The sequence below is a fragment of the Cryptomeria japonica genome, chromosome 5 (genome assembly GCF_030272615.1).
Source record: "Cryptomeria japonica chromosome 5, Sugi_1.0, whole genome shotgun sequence".
Lineage (NCBI taxonomy): Eukaryota > Viridiplantae > Streptophyta > Pinopsida > Cupressales > Cupressaceae > Cryptomeria > Cryptomeria japonica.
Window position 1 is genome coordinate 355495304 of NC_081409.1, and position 27974 is coordinate 355523277.

The 27974-nt window shown below is 39.6% G+C and overlaps 1 protein-coding gene across 2 annotated transcripts in view; it reads right to left on the reverse strand.

The window, feature by feature from the left end:
- The window catches only part of LOC131034300 (probable LRR receptor-like serine/threonine-protein kinase At1g06840), a 206364-nt gene that overhangs the window by 26227 nt on the left and 152163 nt on the right, over window positions 1-27974 (reverse strand). For both annotated transcript variants that reach the window (XM_057965783.2, XM_057965775.2), the window contains exons 15-16: window positions 19190-19354; window positions 18479-18762 (exon numbers count right to left, since the gene is read on the reverse strand). In XM_057965783.2, coding sequence (XP_057821766.2) covers window positions 18479-18762; window positions 19190-19354 — 449 coding nt within the window. The remainder of the gene's footprint in view (window positions 1-18478; window positions 18763-19189; window positions 19355-27974) is intronic.

Here is a 27974-nt window from a genome sequence, read left to right on the forward strand (position 1 = left end):
GCCACCTTTGACATGTCCTTGGCAAGTTCGCTCAAGTGAGATTAAGTTTGCACCACCTTTGGATAGATGTTTCGCCTTGGATAAAACTAGTGCCTTCTTTTGTTTTGAAATGAAATTCGCTCCTTCAAACACACTCGCACTCCCTTAATGATGTTTGCGCCTTCCTTGACAAGACCCGCACCTTGAAGATAATTTCGCACTTCTCCCTTTGAGATCGCATGAAAAATAATAATGTGAAAATAATGATTCTCACCTCCCTTTATAGCGCTCATCTCACAATTACCACCTTAGGCCGACTTGATAATTAATAAGGCAAATTTAAAATAAACTTAAAAGGCCGACCCTCAAAACAAATAAATACCAAGCGCTCCTTTTGATTTTTAATGATTAATTAATAATTAATTAAATGCCTTTATCATTTAAATTGACAAATTCGATTTTTACAAGGCAAAATAATTAATTAACATTAAGCGCAATATTTAAATGCTATTTTTAATAAAATATCGATTTTGTTAGCATTTAAATAAATTAAAAAAATGTGTTTTAAGCGCCAAAATGAAAAAGTGAGAAGATACGTACCTCATCGCCCTGGTCCCTGACTGAGGGACAGGAGCGATCCATCAATTTGGTCATGATTCTTGCAATTTTTACGTCCAAGGTCCTTATTTCCACGTTGGAATTGCCATTTTCGCTAGGTCCTTTGAGCTTAATTGATTTGTTCTTGCAAATGAATATCCTTTAGATATGATATCGCCCTGGTCCCTTGGAGAGGGACAGGAGCGATCCTTGTGTCCTAGCTCAAATTTGCAAACTTTTGATCTTCGTTCTTCGTTCATTGTCTTCCAAAGGACGTCCTTGACCATGCCTATCTTTGCCTTGTCTTGGTTTTGACGGAACATGAGTGTTTTAGTAAAAATCGCTTTGGTCCTTGTCCAAAGGACAGGAGCGATATAGGCTCTTTGTGCAAATTGGTAGCATTTTAACGTTCAACACTTTGGTATATCACCTTCAAAAGACGCCTTAGACCTTTTACCATCTTGCAAAACCTTGGCTTGACGTAAATTTTGAGAGACTTGGCCAATATAATCAATATCGCTCTGGTCCCTTCCTGAGGGACAGGAGCGAACTTCAAGTTTTTAAGCTTGTCCTTGCGTTCTTCGACTTGCCATTACCTTCAATGCGTGAAATGACGTCCCTTGATTCCTCTTGGTGGCTTGATACTTGTTAAACTTTCAAAATCTTGGTCTTTATGGAAACTTCGCTCTGGTCCCTTCCTGAGGGACAGGAGCGAATTAGGATATTTTAGAGCAAATCCCTCAATGTGGCGATCCTTGTAACTTTGTGCTTGATGGAGATGCTTCGAAACGTCCTTGGTACCTTGTTCTTCGCCTTGGAGTGTCCTGATCTTGGAGGGACGGCAATATAATCATCATATCGCCCTGGTCCCTTGGAGAGGGACAGGAGCGATCTTGGCTTTGTATGCTTCACTTCACTTTGCTAGCTTCCAAATTTATATTCAACGGGTTCGTAATGCGTCCTTCCATTCATTCATGCCTTGGGATCGATTGAAACTTAGCAAGAAAATCATTTATAACAAAAATCGCTCTGGTCCCTTCCTGAGGGACAGGAGCGAACTTAAGCATTTTATTGTTTTGATCAAGTCTGGATGCTCTATCATGCTCATTTCGTCCTTCACCATGCCTTTGATGTCTCGATTCGTCCGAACAAGGTCAGGAATGGCTCAACTAATCATTTTCGCTCTGGTCCCTTGGTGAGGGACACGAGCGATTCGCCTTGGTCCCTTGGAGAGGGACAGGAGCGGTTTTCGCTCTGGACCCTTGGAGAAGGACACGAGCGAAATTTGACTTTTCGCACTCTCGATCAGGACAATTTTAATGGAATATAACATTGACATTTCCTTCTATGTTTCTTCTTTCTTATACTTTAAGTTATATTCCATATATACTTTCAGGATGTTTGAGAGTGGTTTCAGACCTCCAGGAGTTATATTGCAAAATCTAGTTTTTGGAGGTTTTTTCAGTTTCCAGACTTAGTCAAATTCAGGATCAGGACATTCCAGACTTAGCCAAATTTCAGGATCAGGACCTTACTCAAGCCGGACTTGTTATCCTGTTGATCTCCCCGACAGCGCTTCAAGTTATATTCATTTGATAAAATGCACCTCTTTGGACCTTTTCACATCGTCAAGACGTTAAAATCTTGCAAGGACAAAGCAAAATTGGATTTGTAGCTCCGGTCCTTCACTGAGGGACAGGAGCGATTTTTCCCCTGGAGGCATTTCTGTGCTCATGAAAATCTTCAATTTATATTCAATGGAAAGATCTCGCCTTTCTCCATCACTTCCAATTCGTAATTCATCTTGACCCTGCAAGAATAGTAAGATATTTGAAAACGAGCTCCCGTCCTTCACTGAGGGACAGGAGCGATTTTGCTCCTACAGGCCAAAATATCATGATTTTACACATTTTATCACTTCACAAGGCGAAAACAAATCATTTGAAATGCCTAGGATCAAAAATCAAAAAAGTCAAAATTTGGTCAAAAATATTCAATTGGACAAAATTCACATTTCATCTTCAACACTTAGACAAATTTAAGCTCTGCATCAACATTCCAATTGAAAATTAGACCATTCTGGCGAATTCATTGCATTCAAAATTTGCATCCTAGAAAAGGAAACTCAAAAGCCCTCAAAAACGACTGGATTTTGGCCTAAAAAGACAATATTAAAAACCCTAAGGCTTGACCCTAAATCCAGACAACTAACAAACTAACAAAACCCTAGAAAAAGCAAAGCGAAAACAAGCAAAACGAGCAAAAAAACATGGGTCCCCATTTGCGATGGGGCGATGTGTGAAAACGTCACAACAGGTTTAAGGCTTAGTCATTCTAAAAATTTAGTTGCTTACTGCATTTTGTCACCAACATTATGATCACTGCACTTTTTAACGCTTAAATCGCTTAAGTCTATCGTTTTATCAAAGGGAGGTCATTGCTAGTGAAAAATCTAAAGCTCTGCCTCAGCGACCACTGTAACGCTCAATCCCATGTAGGCTTCACTGTTTACCAGCCAAGGTGAAAAAGTGAAAATAAAAGAAAAAAACAAAAAGAAAGAAATTGAAAAGCAAAGAAATATCAAGTTGCTTGGCTTTGGGAATGCAGACATCTCTGCCGGTATCCAAAAGAGAATATCGGAAACAGAGCAATCTTTGTGAGCTTACAAGCGATAACTTCATCGAGGCTATAGACGCTTGCTAGCAGCGGGGCTCTATCCAGGTTGCTTTTGAAGTTAGAGTCGCTCTACGTAGTTTGCATTAACTGAACATTGATATTACAACTCTCTCTAAGTTGGAATGGACTTCACTGCACACACTTGATTCTCAGGGTTGGTGACTTGATTCAGTTTGCAACCTCATTTTTTACATTGAATCTGTCTTTTGTCATTTAGATTGTTGTGTGGGGTATATATACCGAAGATTTTGGGGTTCGATCCGAATAGTCATCCTTGAAATGTTTAGGAACATTTCCCAGCCAAGTCGCCATTTGTTGTGCTCTCACACACACCCCTGGTTCAGGGGACCCCTGGGTTTTTTTTTGCAATCTCCCGAAAATCTCAGATGGAAGGCAATCTTGTGAAATACCTCAGTGGGCCAAAAAAAAAAGAATGTCCAAAGTTTGCAAAGGCAACGTTAAAATCCCAAAATTCGCCAATGATGGATAAAATGATTTTTTTTAAAGCTTTGCAAAAGGCTCTAAAATCGCGAAGTTCATGAAGTTGACAAAAGTGCCCAAAACTCTGAAATTCGCATTACAAGTGTCATGTCCCCTCTTTAGTATGACATGACACTTTACGTGGATTTGCCTATTCCAGACTCTCGTAGGCAGATGGTTGTGATGAGAGAGTCATTTTGGCGTTTATTTGGTGATTGGATGGCTCATTATGCTCTTGGAGACATTATATTTATTATTACTTTTTATTTGGGGCCAAAATGTTATTGAGGTGCACTTTTTATTTTATGAAGTAACTTTTTATCTAAAAAGTGCAATGAGGCTTCTAGAAGATTCTATTATGGATACTTCTAGAAAGTCATGGATACTTCTAGAAAGACTAAGAGGCTTCTAGAAGATTCTATTATGGATACTTCTAGAAAGTTATGGATACTTCTAGAAAGACTAAGAGGCTTCTAGAAGATTCTATTATGCGTATAAATAGACCCCATGGGTCTCTCATTTGGTATCGAAGTCTATTTTCTCTAGTGCATCTACTTGAGCATTTGTGGAGCTTGAAGGTCTGCAAATATCATTGATCTTTGGGAACGATAACTCCCTTAGATTAGCATAACTGAGGAAGTGAAATATCTTCTGAAGGGTTGCGTTATTGGAGATGGTACTCAGCCATTTCATGTTGGATTTCAATTGAAGGTTGATTTGAGGGCTTGTATTTGGTGAATAAGGGTTTTGAATTCATCCCAGCTCAAAATTTGGTACTGCAGCCGAACAGTACGACCCAGGTACGGCCTGCAGCAGGGACAATACGGTAGTGACAGCAGGGCATTCTTGGGACAGTCCAGTCCTCCTTTCATCAGCATTTCATAATCGGAGTTCAAGGAGTGATTTCCAGGTTCCATTGCATGGTTTTTGTTGTCAATTTTTATGATAGAAGTGCACAGTTGTAACAGTCATATATATTCAGAAAACAGTCCATTGTAATCAGACATTGCTATCTTGTAGTTGGATTGATATAGTAGAGAAGGTGCATTGCAAGGTCATTGTTCATGTGTGATAGTTTATACATTCTCTTGTCATAAATTCAGTGCTCATGTGTAAGAGTTTGTAACAGTCATACATTTTTAGAAAATTAGTCTACCGAACAATGCAATCAGAATTTGGGAAATTCATGATATATTAGCATTGAAGTCCTTGCATGAATATTTAGAGTTTCATTATTGTTTATTGTGTTACATTTCAATATTGGTATTGTTATCTCAATTGTACTTGATGCTCAAAACAACTATCATATTGAAACACTACATCACAAACAAAACAATTCAGTGCATGCCAAGTGTTTGACAAATTGTCTCAGTTCAGATTTGGGGTTTATTAGTGGCCTTTATAGTAAGGGTCATTACAGTGGTATCAGAGCGGTGTTCTTGCCATCCTGTTGGGTAAGAAACATTTATGCATCCATCAACATTGGGGCATCACAGGTACTACACACGCAGAAGAGCAGCACTAGAGGGTGAACAGGAGTACAGAAACATTATTACCATGGGTGAGAGACAGTCACAGAGTCCACCTAGAGTTCCCAGGAATGAGGATGATGAGGCTAGGGACTTTTTCAGAACCATGGCTACTGGACAGCAGGAGATAGTCCAGTCATTGCGTGCTTTGACCACTATGATGGAGAGAGTGGTTCAGCCCAGAGTTCAGGAGCAAGGTAGAGTTACACCTGATCATGACAATAGGAGTGTAGCAGGTTCACAGGGTACTCCTAGGCACAGGTCTTGGACAGCGGATAGACCTACTCGTCCTACTTTCCTTAGAGAGGAGGCTCAGGAAGCAGGAGAGGGCGATGTACAAGATGAGTTTCAGGATGATCTTAGAGCTGCTACTGCAGAGTGGCGAGCATTACCACCACATGTACGTGAGTTACTTAATTTTGATCGTTACCTGAATCAGAGGAGAGAGCACATGAGGAGTACTCAGCAGAACAGGAGACCTAGAGGCCATGACAGTGAGTTGCAGCGAGCTACTAGCAAGCTCACTTTACCTTCCTTTGATGGTAGTGGACGGATGACAGCACAGGCATGGATACATAAGTTGGATACCTTCTTAGCATTGAGGCCCATGTCGGAGATAGATGCCATCAGATACGCCACCTTGCATTTGGAGGGCGCAGCTCATGACTGGTGGTCACATGGTATGGTTACTTTACAGCACAACCAGGTGACTTCATACTAGGATTTTGTAGACAGATTGGTGGAGCGTTTTGATAGGAAGGATCCTGAGATATTCTTTCGTGATCTTGCACAGTTGAGACAGATAGGCAGCTTGGAGATGTATATCAGTGAGTTTCAACGGTTGTCAGTTATGGTACAGGATGTATCAGAAAGACGGTTGGTCATACTATTCAAAGAGGGATTGTCTGAACCCCTCAAGGGTTGGATCAAGGCATTTGAACCATCGACATTACAGGAGGCCATGAGGAAAGCTCGCAGTATGGAGCTTACAGCACCTTCTAGCAAATTCACCCCTAAGAGTTCTACTTCTTTCAGAGATAATAAGAAGTTTGATAAGGAGAAGAGGAGGAAGGTTGATACCAAGGGGAAATCCACCACACCCTTGGATACTGAGGCACTTAATGACCTACGCAGGAAGAAGCTATGCTTCTATTGCAAAGGTCCTTATGACAAGGATCATGACTGTCCGTTGAAGCCTAAGGGGAAGGCCAATAGAGTTATGTGGGCATACTATAAGGACTTAGATTCAGATAGCGCAGTACATGAGGATGAGCACAGTGACACAGAGCCGGAGGTAGAGGCAGAGGCTACAGAGCTTAAGGAGGAGCTGGAGTTACATTTGCAGCAGGCACGCTTGTCCAGTATTCAGCAGGAAGGGTCCTTTAGATTGCGTGGAGTTCTAGCAGGACAGAAGGTGATTACCCTAGTTGACACAGGTGCTACGCACAATTTCATTGATGCACGATTGGTTGAGCGCCGTGGCATTGAGACAAAGGAGTTTGAGGGTCTCCGAGTACAGGTTGCTGATGGTTACACTCTTAAGTGTAACAGGATGATTAGAAACATGCCTCTACGCTTGAACAATTATGAGTTCAAAGCGGATTACCATGTAGTTAACATGGGTGACCTAGACATTGTATTGGGGATGACTTGGTTACATTCATTGGGTGAGGTCACTCTCAGACTCAGAGACATGGAGATTAAGTTTGAGGTTGATGGGAGACAGCATGTATTGAGGGCTATCAGAAATAGTGATGTTAGAACTATTTCTTTCGGCGCATGGAGAGGTTGGTTAGACACGATGGGATTGGATGGGCAGCCATGTGTACTCTCATGCCTACACAGGAGAAGCATCAGAAGGCAGAGTATCACCTTGACATTCAGAGATTGAGAGAACGGTATGATAGGGTGTTCAGTGACATTCCACCTGGTGCACCACCTAACAGGGGAATAGAGCACATCATTGAGTTAGAGGAGGGTGCTAAACCCGTGATGATCACACCATACAGGCATCCTAAGAGACTCAAGGATGAGATTGAGAAAACCATCAAGGAGCTGCTTGAGATGGGGCATATTAGACCGTGCAAGTCTCCTTTTGCTTCTTCAGTAGTGTTGGTGAAGAAGAAGGATGGCTCGTTACGTATGTGCATTGACTATCGGGTGTTGAACAAGAGGACTATTAAGAATAGATACCCTATCCCACGGATTGATGAGCTGATAGATGAGCTTCATGGGGCATGCTACTTCAGCAAGATAGATTTGAGATCAGGATATCATCAGATCAAAGTTAGAGAGCAGGATGTGGAGAAGACGGCATTTAGATGTCATTGTGGACACTTTGAGTTTGTGGTCATGCCATTTGGGTTGACCAATGCACCAGCTACTTTTCAGTCTACGATGAATAAGGTCTTCCATCATCAGTTGAGGAGATTTGTATTGGTTTTCTTCAATGACATTTTGGTATACAGCAGATCATGGCAGGAACATCTTGAGCATCTGGAGACAGTATTAAGCATATTGCAGAAGGAGTCCTTGTATGCCAAGGAGTCCAAGTGTGATTTGGGTATGACTGAGCTCTTGTATTTAGGACATATTATCAGTGCAGAGGGAGTAAGGATGGATCTTGATAAGATCCGTGCTATAGTAGAGTGGCCTATTCCTGAGAACTTGACACAGTTGAGACGGTTCCTGGGCCTATGTGGCTTCTACCGCAGATTCGTTAGTGGATACTCACGACATGCAGCCCCTATGACAGATTTGCTGAAGAAGGGGGCCTTTGTTTGGACACCGGAGGCACAGACTTGCTTTGACAGGTTCAAGGAGATCATGACCTCATGCCCGGTGTTAGCCTTGCCTGATTTCTCGAAGCCATTTGAGCTTCAATGTGATGCATCCGGCGATGGTATAGGTGCTGTGTTGATGCAGGACAAGCACCCTATTGCATATGAGAGCAGGAAACTCCATGGTCCAGAGAGATCTTTCAGCATCTATGACAAGGAGATGTTAGCCATCATGCACGCATTGGCTAAGTTTAGACAGTATCTAGTGGGTGGTAAGTTTTGTATTAAAACTGACCACAACAGTTTGAGGCATTTCCTTAGTCAGAGAGATCTCAACGATAGACAGCAGAAGTGGGTGAGTAAGCTACAAGCTTACGATTTTGACATATCATATGTGAGAGGGACTCAGAATGTGGTAGCGGATGCATTGTCACGTAGACCACATCTCAGTGCATTGATTGAAATATCAGAGGATTGGAGACATATGATAGTGGCAGAGTATGCTAGAGACCCATGGGCGTCAGGGATAGTTGATGGGTCAGTTATTGATACCCGGTATACACTTGTAGATGATTTGATTATCTACAAGAGCAGGATTTTTCTAGTCCCAGGATCGAAGGTGAAGCAATCTATATTGAGGGCTCTTCATGATTCACCTACAGTTGGTCACCCCGGGTACTTCAAGACATATAGACAGGTTCAGGAGCGGTTCACTTGGAAAGGGCTCAAGTCAGATGTTTTGCAGTATGTTCGTGAGTGCCCTGTTTGTCAGCAGAACAAACAAGAGCACACCTTTCCAGCTGGGCTCGTACAGCCACTTCCCATTCCAGATCAGAAGTGGGAATGCATATCTATGGACTTCATTATGGGCTTGCCCAAGGCTCAAGGGCATGATTGCATCTACGTAGTAGTGGATAGACTGACGAAGTATGCACACTTCTTTCCCATCACTACTACTTACACAGCAGTACACGTAGCTGAGGTCTTCTTCAGAGAGGTCTTCAGATTGCATGGGATACCCCGCAGCATAGTGAGTGACAGGGACAGTAGATTTTTGAGTCACTTTTGGCAGGAGGTATTCAGACTTTGTGGCACTGAGCTTACACCTAGCACAAGTTATCACCCACAGACGGATGGACAGACGGAGATAGTGAACAAGTGGGTGGAAGGTTATTTGAGGAATTACGTGGTTGGTCAGCAGAGGGCATGGGTGAGATGGATTCATTTGTGTGAGTATTGTTACAATACCACATTCCACATGTCGATTCAGATGACACCTTTCAGAGCTCTATATGGGTATGATGCGCCTAACTTCATTGATTTGCTGATGTCTGATGTTAGAGTTCCGCGTGCCGGGGATTTGCTTTAGGAGAGCAAGGACATTGTTGATGCTCTCAAGGATAATATGGCCAGGGCACAGAATCAGTACAAGCAGTACGCAGATCAAAAGCGGATTGAGAGGAGTTTTGAGGTTGGTGATATGGTTTACCTCATGCTTCAGCCCTACAGACAGTCTACTCTTAAGAAGAGTGGGTCAGAAAAGCTTAAGCCGCGCTATTATGGGCCTTTCAGGATTATCAGGCGGGTAGGAGAGTCAGCTTATGAGCTTGAGCTTCCAGCAGATAGCAGGGTGCACAATGTGTTCCATGTGTCGCGCCTCAAGAAGGCATTAGGACAGCATGTTGTGCCTTCCACAGTGCTACCACCCTTGGATGATGAGGGGAAGTTGATATTGGTGCCAGAGTCTATTTTGGATAGTAGGGAGAAACAGCTCCGCAAGAGAGTTATCAGGGAGTATTTGGTGAAGTGGAGAGATCTTCCTGTTGAGGATGCCACTTGGGAGACTGAAGCCATTCTGCAGCATCCTGCATTGAGATTGCTTGAGGCCAAGCAATTTCAGGAAGGGCGGACTGTCATGTCCCCTCTTTAGTATGACATGACACTTTACGTGGATTTGCCTATTCCAGACTCTCGTAGGCAGATGGTTGTGATGAGAGAGTCATTTTGGCGTTTATTTGGTGATTGGATGGCTCATTATGCTCTTGGAGACATTATATTTATTATTACTTTTTATTTGGGGCCAAAATGTTATTGAGGTGCACTTTTTATTTTATGAAGTAACTTTTTATCTAAAAAGTGCAATGAGGCTTCTAGAAGATTCTATTATGGATACTTCTAGAAAGTCATGGATACTTCTAGAAAGACTAAGAGGCTTCTAGAAGATTCTATTATGGATACTTCTAGAAAGTTATGGATACTTCTAGAAAGACTAAGAGGCTTCTAGAAGATTCTATTATGTGTATAAATAGACCCCATGGGTCTCTCATTTGGTATCGAAGTCTATTTTCTCTAGTGCATCTACTTGAGCATTTGTGGAGCTTGAAGGTCTGCAAATATCATTGATCTTTGGGAACGATAACTCCCTTAGATTAGCATAACTGAGGAAGTGAAATATCTTCTGAAGGGTTGCGTTATTGGAGATGGTACTCAGCCATTTCATGTTGGATTTCAATTGAAGGTTGATTTGAGGGCTTGTATTTGGTGAATAAGGGTTTTGAATTCATCCCAGCTCAAAATTTGGTACTGCAGCCGCACAGTACGACCCAGGTACGGCCTGCAGCAGGGACAATACGGTAGTGACAGCAGGGCATTCTTGGGACAGTCCAGTCCTCCTTTCATCAGCATTTCATAATCGGAGTTCAAGGAGTGATTTCCAGGTTCCATTGCATGGTTTTTGTTGTCAATTTTTATGATAGAAGTGCACAGTTGTAACAGTCATATATATTCAGAAAACAGTCCATTGTAATCAGACATTGCTATCTTGTAGTTGGATTGATATAGTAGAGAAGGTGCATTGCAAGGTCATTGTTCATGTGTGATAGTTTATACATTCTCTTGTCATAAATTCAGTGCTCATGTGTAAGAGTTTGTAACAGTCATACATTTTTAGAAAATTAGTCTACCGAACAATGCAATCAGAATTTGGGAAATTCATGATATATTAGCATTGAAGTCCTTGCATGAATATTTAGAGTTTCATTATTGTTTATTGTGTTACATTTCAATATTGGTATTGTTATCTCAATTGTACTTGATGCTCAAAACAACTATCATATTGAAACACTACATCACAAACAAAACAATTCAGTGCATGCCAAGTGTTTGACAAATTGTCTCAGTTCAGATTTGGGGTTTATTAGTGGCCTTTATAGTAAGGGTCATTACAACAAGGGCAAAGTGTGCAATGTTTAAGGTTTGCGAAAGTGGCTAAATCTCCGAAGTTTGCATAAACCTGTCAAACCCCGATTTTCGCTAGTTAAAGGTAAGTTGCAAAGTTAAACATTTGAAAAGAGCCTCTCATTGCCGAAGTCCGCGACTAGGGCGAAATCGCGGAGTTCAAGTTTTCAAAAGAGATATCTATTTTGCCGAGGTTTTCGACTTAGGGAAATCGCGAGGTAACAGTTTAAAAAGCCATCCTATTTCCCCGAACTTTGCAAAAAGTGTAAGCATCACAAACTTTTTTTTAGTTTGAAAATGCTCCAAAAACCCTGAAGTTTGATAAAGCTCTAAAATCACGAAAAGGTTAAGTTTGCAAAAGTGTAAGAATCGCCGAAGTTTGCAATCTCCCCAAAGCCCCGAAATTTGTCATAGACTTGAAAACTACCCAAAACTCTCGATTTTCACCACAAGAGGGTAAAATCGCAAAAATTCATAAGTTTGCAAAAGAGCTAAAATCGCCGAAGTTTTCAAAGGGCTCCAAAATAGCGATTTTTATAAAGTTTTCAAAAGCCTCCGAAAACCCCGAAGTTCGCGACATAAGGGGAATCGCGAAAAGTTTTGAAGTTAAGTTTGCAAACTATCCTATTTCGCCGAAGTTCGCATATAGCGTGGAAGTCGCGATGTTAAAGTTTTAAACCTTGCAATTGCTCTCAAACCCCTCGAAAATCGCGAAAATCAGTTAGGCGTTTTTGTTATTAAGTTTGCAAAATGGGTTTTTAGCCCGAAAATTCCCCCTTCTTGACCCTAACATCGCGAAATAAGTGAAAGCGTTTGAACTAAAATCTTGCAAAAGTCCCCTACAGCCTGAAAATTGAGTGGGCAAGCATTGTGATTTTGAATAAACTTGAAATTTCACCTATTAAATCCGAGCTTTGCCAGGTAGAAGGAAAAGGTATTTTAAAGGCGTTCGCAATTTGGCTAAGGAGTCGAATTTTGCCAAGAGGTCAACCAAGTGGGAACTCGCGCAATTGAATCCTAAAGCCCTAATGAATTCAAAAGAAGTAGCCTCAAAACAAATCTCTCAACTTGCCTAAAATCCTGAATTCCCAGAGGAAAAAGTGAAAACATTCAAAGGATACATCTCACAAAGAGCTTCTCGAGCCAGGCGTTAAATTTAATGTTTGTTAAATTAAATTGTTTAATTTTTCAAATTGATTTATTAAAGTAAGGTTGATTGTTTGCAGGTCGCAGGACGCCATCACAGAAAACCAGGCGAAGGCTTGAAAATGCAAATCGAAGAAGGATCGCAACCAAGGCCAGGCGCTGGAAGCTGGAGAAGAAAAGATGCAGCGCAGGATCAAAACGATGAAGAATTGGGATGCATGCCACCCAGGCAACAAGTTAAAGTTCACCACCAAAGACCGAAGAACACTTTGAATGCAACAACCACTCTTTCTCAAGAAAAGCACACAGCTTGATTTAATTCCAGAAGCTCAGTTTCTGTAAACTGAAACTGTTTTATTGTAAAACTGCCTATGGGTCCCGTGCAAGATATTTTTGTGGACAGTTATGTCCAACTGCCAAATTGATAGAATTAAAGCCAAATAGTGGCAGGTAGTTGGAATTGTGGTTGAGAGGATAACTGAAAATTCAATTGGCATGGGTTAAAGCTACCAGCTTCTGGATGGTAGGTTGCAGCCCTTCAATGCAGTCCATCCTAGCTTTCGATTCATTATTGTAAATTCTATAAAAGGCAGAGGCCTTTCTTTTGTAAAGAGTTAGAGATTTTTGTTAGATAGTCAGACAGTTGGTTAGAATTTTGTAGTTAGATTTTAGAAGTTAGAATAGATTAGATTTTAGGCATAGCATAGAGATGCTGCAGAAATTGTTGTAATGGCAGCTGAAGCAAATATATGAACATTGAAATATGGTGTTTGTTGTCTTTGTTTTAGTCTGTTTGCATGGTTTCTTTCAACTGGTTAATTTTAGAGTGCAGGGATTTTAATGGTGAAGTGTGGAGGGGTATTTGATGCATTTTTGGTTCATACTATTGGGGGTCCGTTGATTGTAGGTCACCGTGCATGGTTAGTCTGAACCCAAACTGTGCTTAGTTCAACTACAGGTGTTCATCTTAGGCTGCGCCAAAATTGGGTGCCTAAAACGAGTGTCTTCGGTCTGAAAATCCTTCATCCCTTGGAGCTTGCACCATCTTTGTCTAGTTGTGAGGGTATCTCTGGCGAAACAAGAACTGGTTTATTGAAATCTGTCTACCCACTACATCAGCTGTTATCATCCTTGTCCTTAGGCTTCCTGAACCCTTCCCTTTTGATTTTATTTCGTAGTCTGAGAATCGCAGCAAACTAGCTTGTTGCAAATCATAAGTCCCCTTGTGCTCCCAGCAAATCACATCGACCATTGAGCTATCCTGCAGTCAAAACCTGACAATCGAAACCTTGAGGTCGTCCCCATTGATCAAATTGAAACAGCATTAGGGATTTCCTTATTTCAAGAGAGGATAGGATACTCGACGAGTACATTCTATTCTACATTGGCCGGATGAAGTCGCAAGTTCAGCGATTTTAGACACGTCAACAGATATATGAGTCAATATCACTGCAATCTCTGATTTAATCAATTAAGTATATGCAAGATGATTTGTTCTATATATATATGTCAGCGCTTAGTGCGATTCAATAATGATAGGATTATCTTTTCTGTCTCTGATATGAATGATTGACAAATATGCAAGGATGATTTTTACTATGAATTATCTTCCCAATCACGTACAGCGATGAATTCTATTCCTGATCTGACTTTATAAACTTGCAATGCTGGTGCTTTTCCTGATTTCGAACTTGATATAAATGCAACCGATTTGACACAAGGCCAATTGCTCAACTGAGCAATCCAAACAGAATATGTATAAAGAGAAAGGATTCAATGGCCCCCCTCTTCTTCCCATTCAATCTTCATATATATCTATTCTTATGTTCTTTGATCTTTCAAAAGAGTTGTGACTCTTCAATGTGGAAACCATTATTGAAAGGTTGTGTCTGTTCTTTGTTTCTATTTTGAACTAATTACAGCTGCTCACTTGTAATTGCACCTCTCACCTTTTACAAATTGCATCATTAAACAAGATAAATTCTCTTAAATAAATCACTGCAAACTAATTGTTGTTTAATCCCTGTCTTATTATGTTGGTTATTAACAAACCAATGCATTGTCTCTTAACAAATAGAATTGATGCATTTCCAGACATTATCGCTGCCACATATTATCTAATAAAACCGCTGCGTTCATATTACATTTGCTGGGCACACAGACATTCGACCAACAAAGTTGACCATAACCCTTTTGTTCTTGGGCTCCAATAAAGTCGGCAGGATACTTAATGATCTTGAGTCATTTATTTTTAACAATGTCACTGTCATAAACTTAAGGAAGTCACTGTCCATGATCAAAGTAATTTGTTCCTGTAAGAGATCGCATCTCCTTATAAGCAAATCTTACCTTTCATTCTTAATGGCTGTTCGTTATGCTTTAACTAATTGCTGTCGTTAGCCACCTAAATCGCACATATTATCTTCTGTCTTAATTGCTGTTAACATGATTGCTGCTATCCATAATTATTGAAGTCGCTATCTTAGTAACAGTTAAGACTAATCATTCTGATTAGCTAAGCTTCTGCCTTATGATGATCGATCTTCTTGAATATCGGTGGTCAACATCACTTGATATTTATGGGTTCAATTTTCTGATTGAAATAGCATTTATATTATTCATTTGATCTGATTACCATCGATTCTAATGATCATAGTTATCTTTGCTATATGCACTCTGAACGGATGTTGATGATTTGCCCAAACAAGGCATCGAATCTTCCTTCCAGGGATAGTTTAGTTCTGATCATCTTCATGAATTATCGGATCTTTCTCCATGTGGTGTTGATGATGTCATTGGATCACTTATAAATATCTGACTTGGATCTTATCATACTATATTCTTGGAAACATCTTTGAAGGAAGGTTAGCTGTGTATGCCTTGGATGCTTGCAAGTCTTTATGCCAGGATGGATAACTCGTCTATCCATTCTTTATTTGTCTTTTGTCCTAATGAATTATTGGAATAGTCTGATGTTTTCTTCATATTTGTTCTATGTACATTTATTATTTCCTAACTACTTAAAGATGGTCATCAAGGCTGCCCTCCTTGGGTGGGGATATCACAGCTTATCTGAAAAAAAGTTACAGGTTTCAAAGATTGAAGAGTTTGGTCTTTGTTTAGTTTTGCCAAGTTGCAAGTTCAGGATTGTGGAAGTCCTTTTCAAGACAAATGAGTTGGATTAAGGATATTATTCCCATGTGGCATGAAAGGGCTTCTTTGTGGTATGTCTCATTTTCTTTTCTTACGTGTGGCTTGGTAATTGCTGAGTTCGAAAGGTTTATTGTGCTGGAGAATTGGTGTTTACCTTTTGATTTTTTTGAAGGCGCAAGGATTTTTGCTCACTTTTAATTTGATCAACTACTATCTATCTTGTTGGGCACAGCAATTTTTATATATACAGGTGTTTTAATCCATGGTAAAACGAGTCATCTTTTGGGGGTTCATTAAAGTCGATTTAATACCAAAGAAATCTACAACTGGCAATGAACTCAGATGAAGACAAATTCATAAGAGACAATGAAATGCAAATTAATTAGTTAATTCGATGCTTATGAGGTTGGCTCAATTGGTGGTGATGTAAGAATTGAAAGAGACTCAAATGCTTGCATTGCATGATTTGAATTTTGGATGAATTAAAGTCTGAGGCTGGTCGACTTGTCTCTTCTTGGGTCATATGGTTATGTAAAACAACAGCTGAGTGTATTAATCTTCTTGCTTGCATCGTTAATTCTCCTTGGTTAGCGCTGGATTGGGTTGTATCTAATCACCTGATGATATTCTACAGGGACGTTTGGTGCTACTTCATTTTTGTACCTAGTGATGTGTGGGTTACACTAGAGATTGAACCATAGTTGCTGGGCATGTTAACTCCATATGGCAGGTTGAGTTTGAGTAGAAGTATGCCGGTTGTGTTTTACTTGCCTAAACCTTCCATTATTGGCCCTTTTTCATGTTGATGGATGAGTTGGAAGGGAACAAAAGCCTTTAATCATCTACAGTAGACTCGTAAAGAGATGTCAAAAGATTGCAGCCACAGAACAATCATGCGGGAAGTATTTTTTGGAAGAAGCAGCTCCATCTATTGCCACTGCAGGCTTATATGTGGGAATGAGCATGAAACTCATTGTTGGCAAACACTATCAATCCATATAGGTCAGCAAGTCATTTATATAATAGTCTGAATTATATTTCTGTGTTCCCTGACTCTCTCAGTTGTAATAAATGAAGCTATTTATCAATAAGTATGAATAAATCTGCAATTTGGTATCTGCTGTTCATATATTTTGTCTATATGGTACTTTGAAAATTATTAAATCAAACATTGAAAGACAAAACATCCCTTGTGCATATGAACTGTTTGACAAAATCTCCATCAGCTGTGCGAGGGAAAGTTAAAAATTTGGCTAAGAGTTATTTACAAGCAAACCGTTTGACGTAATTCCTGAACATTATATCTTTGGAAAGCAGAAAGGGAAAGTGCAAAAATTTGGTGCAAATCAGGGGTAGAGCATTCTAATAAGCTGAGATAACAATCCCACATGCAGGCAAACAATTACCACATTGCACTATGATTGGAAACACACCCAAAAAACACTCCAAAACCAACCCCAAACACCAAGAAGAGATATAGATCAAACTAAACAAGACTGATTTGACTGCTGGCAGGTCTGAAATTTGACTATTGGTACATTAGGTAAGGAGAGAGAAAATCCAATGTAAACTCCTCAAATCATCACAAATTCACCTCGCTAATGATTGGCATCATGAAACATACCCCAAGTGCTTTCAAACAAGGTGAAATAAGCTCCAAAAATGGATCTCTTCATTTCTTACCTCCCATGCCCCTCTCACAATGGTACAACCCCTTCTAGTATGAGGTACGACTCAAATAGGAGCTACAAAATCTTCTTAAACTCTAGGCAGTCTACACAATTGAGACAATGGAAAACAAAGATAATATTTTAAACCCTCAAATTAAAATGAATCTCAAATGTTACAGTCTGTAGGAAGGATACAGCCAGTTTGTACTTGTATTACCTACTCCAGAATCTCTTTAATCACTTCACAATCTCTCCAAAAACCACTGAAAGTTCAAACAAATAACACCAAAATATTAAGCATCTAAAAATACATAAAAATTATTCATCTTCAGCAACAAAGTGGAAAATCTTCACTTATACCACAAGGAGAAACTCTATGTGAAATTGCTCCAACGGATGTTGAGGATTTTCATCTCCAAACTCAATAACTTGAGCACAAAAATGTAATGTCCCCATTTTTACACCATATTGTTCTACTGTTGGCCAGTTTTTCAGAGGTTTCCATGCAGGCTGGTAGAGTTCTAGCATTCTACGAGAGCTCAGTTTAGGGTTTTTTGGGCATCTAGTAATGTTTCGCAATTCAGTTGGTGACAACACTCTTTGTAGCGATCTAGGTTTTTTGGGGTTTGTTCTCCTCAGTCCTTAGAGAACTGCTATGGGACTTCCTCTATGGCAGGTTCAATGCCTTGCCCATGTTAGCTATAAATGCTTGGAGGAATTGTGAAGATTCTAGACAAAGACTTGTCCATGTTTTCCTCTTCATGATGAAGTATTTGTAAAATCACTTACAGATGTTTGAAACTCTGCTAGATGGCATAATGTACATATATATTTATTGCAGAGTTGTAGTTCTTGACCCTATTGTGTAATCAAGATAATGAATTGCATTTAATGGTTCTTTCTATCATACATTGTAATTTGTAATTAATGAAAGTTGTTTAAATATTCATTGCATTGATTTCTACTACATGCTGTAGAATTCTTAATGAGAAGAAAAAAATTTGTCACATTTTAGGGCTGTTGCATACAAGAATGAGAATACATTTTTACAATTATCAGCAAACTGAGATATTTGTACCCTACATTTCACTCACTTTTCTTTTTAACTACCATATATGAGAAGTTAAGTTTCCTTTTTGTAGAATAAATTGAAATCTTTGTCAAAAAAACTTCCCATTAATTTTTCACACAACTACAAACAATCACAAACAGAAAATCTTAATCAGCATACCTGCTCCCCTTGATCATCACAATAACCCACAAGTGAAACAAGGTTTCGATGATGAACTCTAGACAACAATTCTATTTCAGTGGAAAATTCTTTTTCTCCTTGCAAGGATCCCTCTTGAGCACGCTTTATAGCTACAACCATACCATCAGCCAAAATTCCCTTGTAAACCTTACCATAGCCTCCTTGCCCAACTTGCATAGATGTGTTGAAATTATTTGTTGCTAATGCCATCTCGTCAAAATCAAAATCTTTGACGCCTGCTACTTTAACTCGCTTTCTTGCTTCTATAAAAATAAATAATCCATAGTTGAGATTTCAATCAAAACAAAACAATGATATTCAAACAAGCATGTTTATGATGATATGAAACTCATTCTTGATATATGAACAAATCCAATGCAAGAAATTAAAAACAACAAATTTATTGAGAGAATATTTTGCAGGTATTGCAAGAAATAGATGCAATTGAATTTTATTGTTCAAAGGCAAAAACCAATTGGTATATATTTCTACCAATCGGTATTGTCCAGGCAAGAAATTAGACCCATATGTAGCAAAAGAATGGTTAAAAGTTATTCCAATTTCAGGATTGCACCCAAACACTGGTGATAAAACTATAAATTCTTCTTTATCCAAATTTTTCCACGCATACAAGTGTTTTTATCCAAATGAGAGAAAGAATAAAAAGCGTACAGAGGACAGCTAGCATACCAAGTAATTTTCTTTTGGAAGCAATATTCTTGTGCTTTATATGCCGCTTCATTACCATAACTACAATAACTGAAGAAACAAAAGTTGTGCCAAAAATGACACCAACCACAATTCCTGCAAGAGCACCCTTGCTCAGGCCAGATCCTCCACTAGATTCTTCGTTGTCTGTACAAAACAACAATGCAATAGAGTTGAATTTGCAACTTCATACATATAAAAAATTCTCACTGTAGTATGATTTCCTTGAAAAATAAAAAAGTACTTATGCCCAACATTGGAAATGACACAAGCAAAAGAATTATCAACAAAATTACTAAATACAATTGAAAAAAATTCTGTCAAGTCAATATTTCAGACAACTTGTTGAATTCAGTGTTTAGAAACATGCAATGAACCTACAATAAGAAAAAGCTGTATTACTGTCTCCATTTTGACCAACTTAGCTTGAAATACACGAGAAATTTTGTATGATGAACCACTTTAATTTCCATTCAATGTCAATTCAAAGTTGGCATGCCTAATACATTTTTTGCCACAATTATATTAACAGTTTTATGAATAGCCTAACACAAAAGGAATCAGGGATGGTGTTAGAAATCATACAGTTGCATATCCAAACAGTTGTTTTGTAAACATTCTCTTTATCAAATTATTTAATGATGTAGGGTACTAATGATGTGGAAGGCTAAACTTGTTATATTCCATCAATTTTGCATAACTTGCATTTTCTCCTAATCTGATATTAGAAGTTCAAGATTACATGTACACTGGAACTATTGCAGGTAGTCGTTCCCCTCCAATTAGTTGTTGCTTCTCTTTAATTTTATTTTGCTGACAAACAAATTTGTTCTATATTCTATTGTAAGTTTATTGCTAGAAGTTGCAGTTCCAGTGAATTTAAATAGCATCAAAACAGAAAGAAAGACATAGATACCATAGAAGAAAATATCTTTTTCAGGAATATCTCAGCAAACCAAAAGATAAAGATATTTTCAATTACTCAATATATTATTACGTATATATTCTGATGAAGAGAATGAGATTAACTTGGATTCCATTTTCACAAAATTTTCACCATTTTTTGCTTGGGGACTGACATTTTGAGTGGAGTCTACAGGAGACTCCTAGGCGTCCCTGGGACAGCTAGGGGGCTCCAACCTCTTGAAGTCTCTAGAGTCTCCAAGACATTTCCTCCGTACCGACGGTGGTGGAGGAACGGTGGGAGGATGTCTCCAGCCCATCCCTGCATCCCAAAGATGCCCCTGTCCCGAAAACACGGGGTTTTGGAGGGTGACACATCCCCGTGGTTCACTATAGTGAGTGAATTTTGTTCTATTTTTGGTTGTATCGTACTAATATCATCTCTCCTTTGAAACAATGTCTTGCCCTCATAACATCCTACTAAGGTTACCAGGAGACAGGGGTACTTGGAGACTTTGAAGACTATACCGGTATTGGTATGGCTAATTTTCAAAAATAGGAGATGGAGGTACTTGGAGATGCCAATTTTTTTTTAATATAATTTAATAATTTCTAGAAAATATCATGATAGAGTACTTTGAAAACTAGAACAATGGTAAACTTTAACATTAACTATCAAATTGAACAAAAATTGAAATTATATTTGCTTATGCTACCGTTAGCATAGCCAGTCTAAATGGTTTAGTGAAAGTAAGGTAACATAAGTGTTGAGAGCACTCAATATTGTCGGCTAAATAGTAAAGGCAATTTCTCTTTAGACCATTACAATGACAATAAATCAGTCATACAGCTGTTTATGTCCCTCTCAAAAGGTCTACATTGTTAGTAGATCCGATCACTATAACTTTGCATGGATTTTTGTCTTAATGCAACACGGTTTCCTTATTAGTTATATCCCTATGACTTTGCTTTGCTGCAAGCTTATTTTATTTATTTTCTTTACTTTTGTTGCCTTTTACTGCATTTTGCCCTAAATATTGTGGCAGGAGACATTTTCAATTTCTGGTTGGGAGACTTTAGAGACGGTAGGAGACGGCGGCCGGAAGCACCCTATGTGTCAAGAAGTTTCCAGAGATGCGTCTCTAGGGGTAGGAGACGGGTTTCCTAGTAACTATGCATCCTAGATATATCCTACCGAGTTTAAAAAATTTTGTATTAAAATTGTAGAAGACTACTATGCATTATGGAAGGATGTGCTTATAGATTCTCTAAAGCTAATTGTATATATTTTCCCGTTAGAGAATTCCTTGCTATAGGATCATTATCTAATCATTAAGGGTGAGAAAAGTTTGTTCTTCTTTTATTGTTTCCAGTATTTGTATCTGTGTTGTAATCTTATTTGATTTTGATAATAAGGTTGTTAAATGAACAAGGCAAAGACTAAGTACTTCTCTTGGTTTCTTTATTTGTGCTCTTAGTGCTTCTATTTGGTTCTGCACCTGTTCGTACTGAGCATGAAAGGTCTCAATGAATTCTCTTTAGTTTCCATCCTAGTCTTGTTGGACATCATATGTTGATGCTCGTTGCATGATTTGGTTTTAAATTTGCTCCAGCCACCCTTTCAATGCTTTCATTATTACCAACCATCCCGAGCAAAACTCGCTAATGAGTTTGCACATAATTGTTTGTTTTGCATGTTTCTCACTTCTACCTCCAATTTATTGTTTCTCGTGGCGCATTTCTTTCTTATTTCCTCAATCTACTTATTCTTCATCTCCTCCATCATTTTTCCTCTTACCACATTTCATTCTTCTGAATTTGTTGTACCTTGTCTTCTATTATTTGTTTTTGTTTTTGTACCAAGATGGCTGAATTGTTTCTAATGAGCTATGATGAAGCTATTTGCAATGTACTTAACAACTCTTCTACCATGTCAACTATATCGATCTGTTACTTGAAAAAATCTTATCTTGTTGTAGATTGTACTTTGTAATATGTCTGCTAGTTGGAATTTTTCTAAAGGTGAAATTTGTGCTAAGTTTGTGATTGGAAGTTGTTGATTTGAAGGAGGTGGGCATGATTGCAGTTGCTTTTGTTCTGCTAGAAATTGTTTGATTTTCTTCATCATTTGTTGAGAAGGAAATTGCGGTGCAGTTATCTATATTGTAAAACATTTTTTTTGTTTTGTTGCTTGATTTTCTTCTTGTTCCCTCTATTGTTTTATCTCCAAATCCTTTTGCAAGTTCTCTTATTTTTCTTTTTGTAGCTACTCTTCTTTTTCTTTCTATAGTCTCTCTTTTTGTAACTTATCATCCTCCTTTTGTAGTTTTTCTGTTTGTTTCCTATCTTCTTCTTTTTCAACTTTTCTATCCTTTCCATCTATAATTTTTCTTCTTTTTTTTACATAAAAGCATTGTAGGCCTTTTGTGTTGCTTCTATAGTGTCCTGTTTTACATTTTGTATGCCCTCTTTTTCCTAAAAGAGGAGTTTGTCTATCATGTGTTTGACCTTAGCTCTTCTTGTTGCATTTGCTTTAGTCTTGCTTTTTGTGCCGGTGATAGTTTTGTTTCTACAATGTCTAAAGCTTGATTTATGATTACATCTTTGACTTGTATCAACAACAAATTATTTTAAAAAAATCTGAACACTTGTATGGAAGGATCAAACCTCAATATGGTGCCAAATTTAGACTTGTATGATGGATATTGATGATGGAAGCAAGAAATGTTTAAACTTTAAAGGTCAGTTCAAGGTCTTTATTGCAATCTTGCTAATGACCAGCAAATCATTACAACCCTCCAAATGTGATTGAAGCCTCCTCCAAATCAACAATACAACAATTGGAATAATTAGCTATAGTATGTCTAATGGCTGGAACCCTTAGAAACAACAACAATGCAAGACAACCTCTTGAAATTCGCAATCCAATGGTTATAGATGACTGATAATAGCAGTCCAAAGCTTGAAAACCTTGAAAATTAGAAATATGAAGATGGTACGTGTTAGTGTATGTTTTATCATATACTGAAAACTTAGAATAAAATATCCAAGGATACTCTATCCTCTCCTAAACAAAATCACTACTTGTGCCAAGATTGCGAGAAAGACCACAAGGCGACTCCAAGGTCTATATGCGCGAACGAGCGACTTTATGTTGGATAGCTACCTTGGTTATGTATACTGAAATACAAGGGGGGCTTATGCTTGGCTTGTTCAATTCACAATGGAGATTTATCGTTTGAGTTTTGGATCATGGACTTCAAGAAAACTGAAAAGGAGATAAGGGTTTAGAAATTCTAATCTATTCCTAAGAATTCAAGAGACGGTAAAGACTAGGTGAAACTAATAACAACACTTTGTTTCGCCACACTTGGGACAACTGCACAAAGCATGTACAATCTTCTAAGGTTGTGCTTAATATTTTCACACTTATGAATAATACCAACAATTGAACAATATTACTCAAAGTAGAAGTTAGGCATCCACATCAAAGCTCAAACTCACTTTACACATTGAATGAAAATCATCCATCCAACAAAAGTATGAGCAAAATTTCACCAATCTAAACTATCAATCCTTCATTCATCTAACAACTTAAAATAAAATCTAAACTATGATGAGGGATAAGAACCATGCAGACTCCAAAATAAGGGAAATAATCACCATCAATTCGAACAATGTATTACTTATTATTTTGGCAATCCTAAGCAACAATTACTTATCTCAACATGTTTTGCAACATGCTCCCATGATTTACAAATGAGGGGGTGAGCTCAATTTATCGGCTCCCCAATTACAATTCAATGACCAGGATTGATTTCAAATCAACGGTCGAGATTACAAAATGAAACCCTAATTAGGGTTTGTTACAACTAACTACCCCTCGACCAATGAGAAAATTACATTTGAGGAAATTTGTCCTTCTTGCTAAATATAAACCAATAATAAAATAGAAGGTTGTTACATTGTGAAGTGTGCCTTCTAGAAGCTTTTGGATAAGTCAGGTTTGTTGAACCTGGACACGTTGACTTGGAACAATTTGATTCTCCAATTTGTGCCGAAAAATTGCCTAAGTGTGGAAATTTGTTTGGAACACTCTTCTCGCTGCCATCTGATCTCAATTGGGAGCCTGTCTGCAGGAGATGAAATCCTTCAAGAAATCTGGAATTTCTTTTTCATATTTTTGCCAAGTCTGTGCCCTGATTTTGAAGAAGAACTTCCCTATGCCTTCACCACAATGAAGGAAATTGGAACTTTTTTGTGAAGTGTTTCCTATACTTAGCCAAATTTTGGCTAGTCAATTTTATCTTGCAATACCTTCATGTGGATCCTTCAACACCTAGCCAAGATTTTGGCCATCTCTATGCCTAAATGAACTTTGTCCGTGGTTTTGCCCTCAATTCTGAACCTGGCTTGTGCTAAATAGAACAAACTCCACCTTTGGACAAGAAATTTATTCATCTCCTCTTTGTTCTTTTATTCTTTCTGTTTCTTTGATTCTTTTGGTTGTGGAAAATTCCGTACTTGGCCATTTTTCATGTGTCAAACTTTAATTTTCCAACCCATTTGTTTGTTTGACCCTTGATTTCATGTGCTACTTTGTCAAATTTATTTTCCCTCTAGCCATTTTCTCTCTTCGGCATGGCAAGTTGATTGTCTTCGTGTCTTATCCTTGAGCCATAGGTAAATTTTCGTCTTGCTCAGGCATCTTCACATATTCCATTTATGCCTAGTCAACTTGGAATATCTTGCCAACTTGTGTTTGTGCAATTTATCTTGGCAAAATTTCATTATCTTTTATCATGCCAAACCCCCCACCTTTCCTTGCCTAGGCGGACTTGGATGAAGTCTTGCCATCATGCTTTCTCTTGGCCAAGGCGGACTTTGCTTGGTCTTAGACAATCTTCCAAGTGCTTAGGGCGGACTTGGAGGTTACTTTGGCATTTCAAACTTTGATGTGTGCATCAACCAAGGCGAACTTTATAGCTTACAAGCCAAGGCGGACTTGGTATCCCTTTAGGCATGGCGGACTTTGCTGCTATTGTGCCATGTCTTTTTGTTGTTGTTAGGCCATAATAAGGAATAAAACTTTTAAGTTATTGTTATGTCATTTTGTTATGTTTTGGAGTTAGCCGTGTGGGTTCCTGTGTCGGTTACGACGGTTGGTACCTCGACCGACCGCCAGATAGTATATATTGCTATGTAAGGGAACCCCAACAATAATGTTGATGTACTGAACATTTTGGAATGCAATAGAAGAAAATCTTTCTGCCATATTGTTGTGATCATTACTTACATTAATGTTTTGAGTACAATCGTAGTTGTTGGTTATATGTTCGGTGCTTATTTTGTTCATTTTGAAACCTTAAGTATCTCACGGTAGGGAACAAACATTTTGGCGCCGTTGCCGATTCAAATTTCGAAGATCAATATGGCGGCAGGCAGTAACCACTAATGGGCCGACCATTTCACCAACAGTTAATAGTCACTTAAGGTGATACACACAAGGAGCCCACGTAGGCAGAAGCCAGAGAGGATCAACTGATGAAGGATTTGGTGGAACTGTGGGACGTTTCCGTTACCCAGTACGTGCAGAGGGAAGCTCAGGAGAGAGCGATCCCTGAGGGCACGGTACATGAGGAACTCGCAGTAAATTCTACCGTGTTTGATCTTCTAGGGAGCCTTCCTAGACTGCTGGCATGGAACCTCATTGAACGGCAAGAGCAAAGGGAAGAAACCAGTCGAGAACGTTGTTGGCAGCAAATCTTGCAACACAACGGAGAAAGGAGCCGTAGGGAAGAAGAAGAGAGGGATACGAGCAGATGTCGTACCCACCACAATTAATGCCCCTACGTCCCAACAAGGACCGACGACGTACTGGTACCAACAGAGAGGCAGGTGAGGGGTCCATACGGAGATCCCTACGGATCAGAGAACAAAACGAACGGAGATGTCAGCTGCAAGAGATTGCCGAAGGGTGGGAGAGTCCGGAAAGGCGAAGAAAGAGTCGGAGTGTGAGTCAAAGCCGTAGTCGGGAGAGACAAAAACTGTGTACGTGGAACAAGTTGGTAAGAGTTGCCAGGACCCTGCCACTGTCGGACATAACGGAGGACGATCTCGTCGACCGAGCCGCTCACTCGACGTCTAGTGAAGAGTTTGGAACTCATTCCGAGAGCAATCCATCAGAGCACTCAGACCGCGACGAAGGGGTTGTACACGACCTGCAGGATGAGGTCGCCGAACTCTTGGAGAATGTACCGAATTGGAAATCTCACTCAGAGAAAACTCAAAAATAGGAGGGTCAAACCCAGAAACCCCGAGAAGTAGGGAACATAGGAGTGAGGGTGACCAAAGCACAAAGGACGTGGGTGGACACGTAGAACACTCGTGGACGGAGCAATACGGTCCGATCGGGTCAAACGCGTACGGTACCTTCTAGGCACATAATACCTTCCAGGCATATAATAACTTCTAGGCGCTACATAAAACCCTCCAGACGAAGACAATGGCACACACCCCAGAGAAACAGAAGCTTCCAAAGTTCATGGGAGATGGGTCGGAGGACCCCGTACGACATTGCAAGAAATGCATAACCATCTGGGAGGCAAACGGCCAAGACGACCAGGATTACTGGTTGAAGGCATTTCTGGCCACCCTTCGAGGGACAGTAATTGACTGGTACACGGACCTTGATGCCCAATATAAAACACCATGGAACAATTTGAAGAAGGCCTTCCAGGAGGAATTCAAATTCCTGCGTGACAACAATGAAATTGTGGCGATTTACAATACCAAGCAGGGAAAAAGTGAAAGCGTCCAGGCTTACAACCAAAGGCTGAAGGAACAACTGAACAAAATGGAGAACAAGCCGGCAGATGGGCTGAAGAAGAGATGGTTTGTCGAAGGGCTGGTACCGTCCCTCAAACGGAAGATGAAGGTGGTCCCTCCGCCGTCATATGACGAAGCGTACAACCAAGCCATGGATATTGAAAGTGAAAGCAAAACATCGAAGGGGAAACGGAGGGCAAGTGACGATGACAGTACAGACGGAAGTAGTGACGACGAGTCCAAAACTGTACAAGGTCTTTGGAAGGACATGTTGCGAATGATGAAAGAGTTGAAGGCTGATAAATAAAGTAGCAGAGACAGCAAGGAACTTTGGTGCACCGACTCTAAGGTAGAAGGGCATACGAAGGGGACATGTTCAAAGAAAGCTTTCTGTGACATCTGTCAGGTACTAGGCCATTCCACCAAGGAATGCCCATACAATTTAAAAACACGGAGCACACAAGTGCTCTACACTCAAGGCGAGCAAGCTACCCCACCAGTCACACCACCTAAACAATCAGCAAACTCAAAGGCTCCACCAGGAGGATACCGTAATAATAGGTGTGGGAGCAACCGTTCCAATAATAACACGCCAAGGAGTAAAATTCAGTACAATGCAAAAGGGCGGCCCATGATCCAGTGTCAGAAATGTAATGAGTGGGACCACTTTGCTTAGGAATGTCAGAATGGGAACGGTGGAGGTTTGTTGTGCAAATGGTGTGGTCCTGGAAACCATGAGGACACTGACTGCCCCAAATAGAAGGGAGTAAACATGTTGGACGTAAAGGAGCCAGACGAGGAGGTACTGGCAATCACAAGATTGCAAAGTAAGAAGGCGGTATAACCCGATCCCTATACGGAGAAGGAGAGACTCCGGGAAGCAAAGGCTGATGTGGAACGGGCAATGGCGGAAGAGCACAGGGCCTCACACAATACTGCCAGTATCCCACCCCGGTCAAAGTCCGAAAAAACCATCATTAAACAGATGTTGCAGACTACCGTACCCGTATGCATGTCTAACCTTCTGCAAACAATG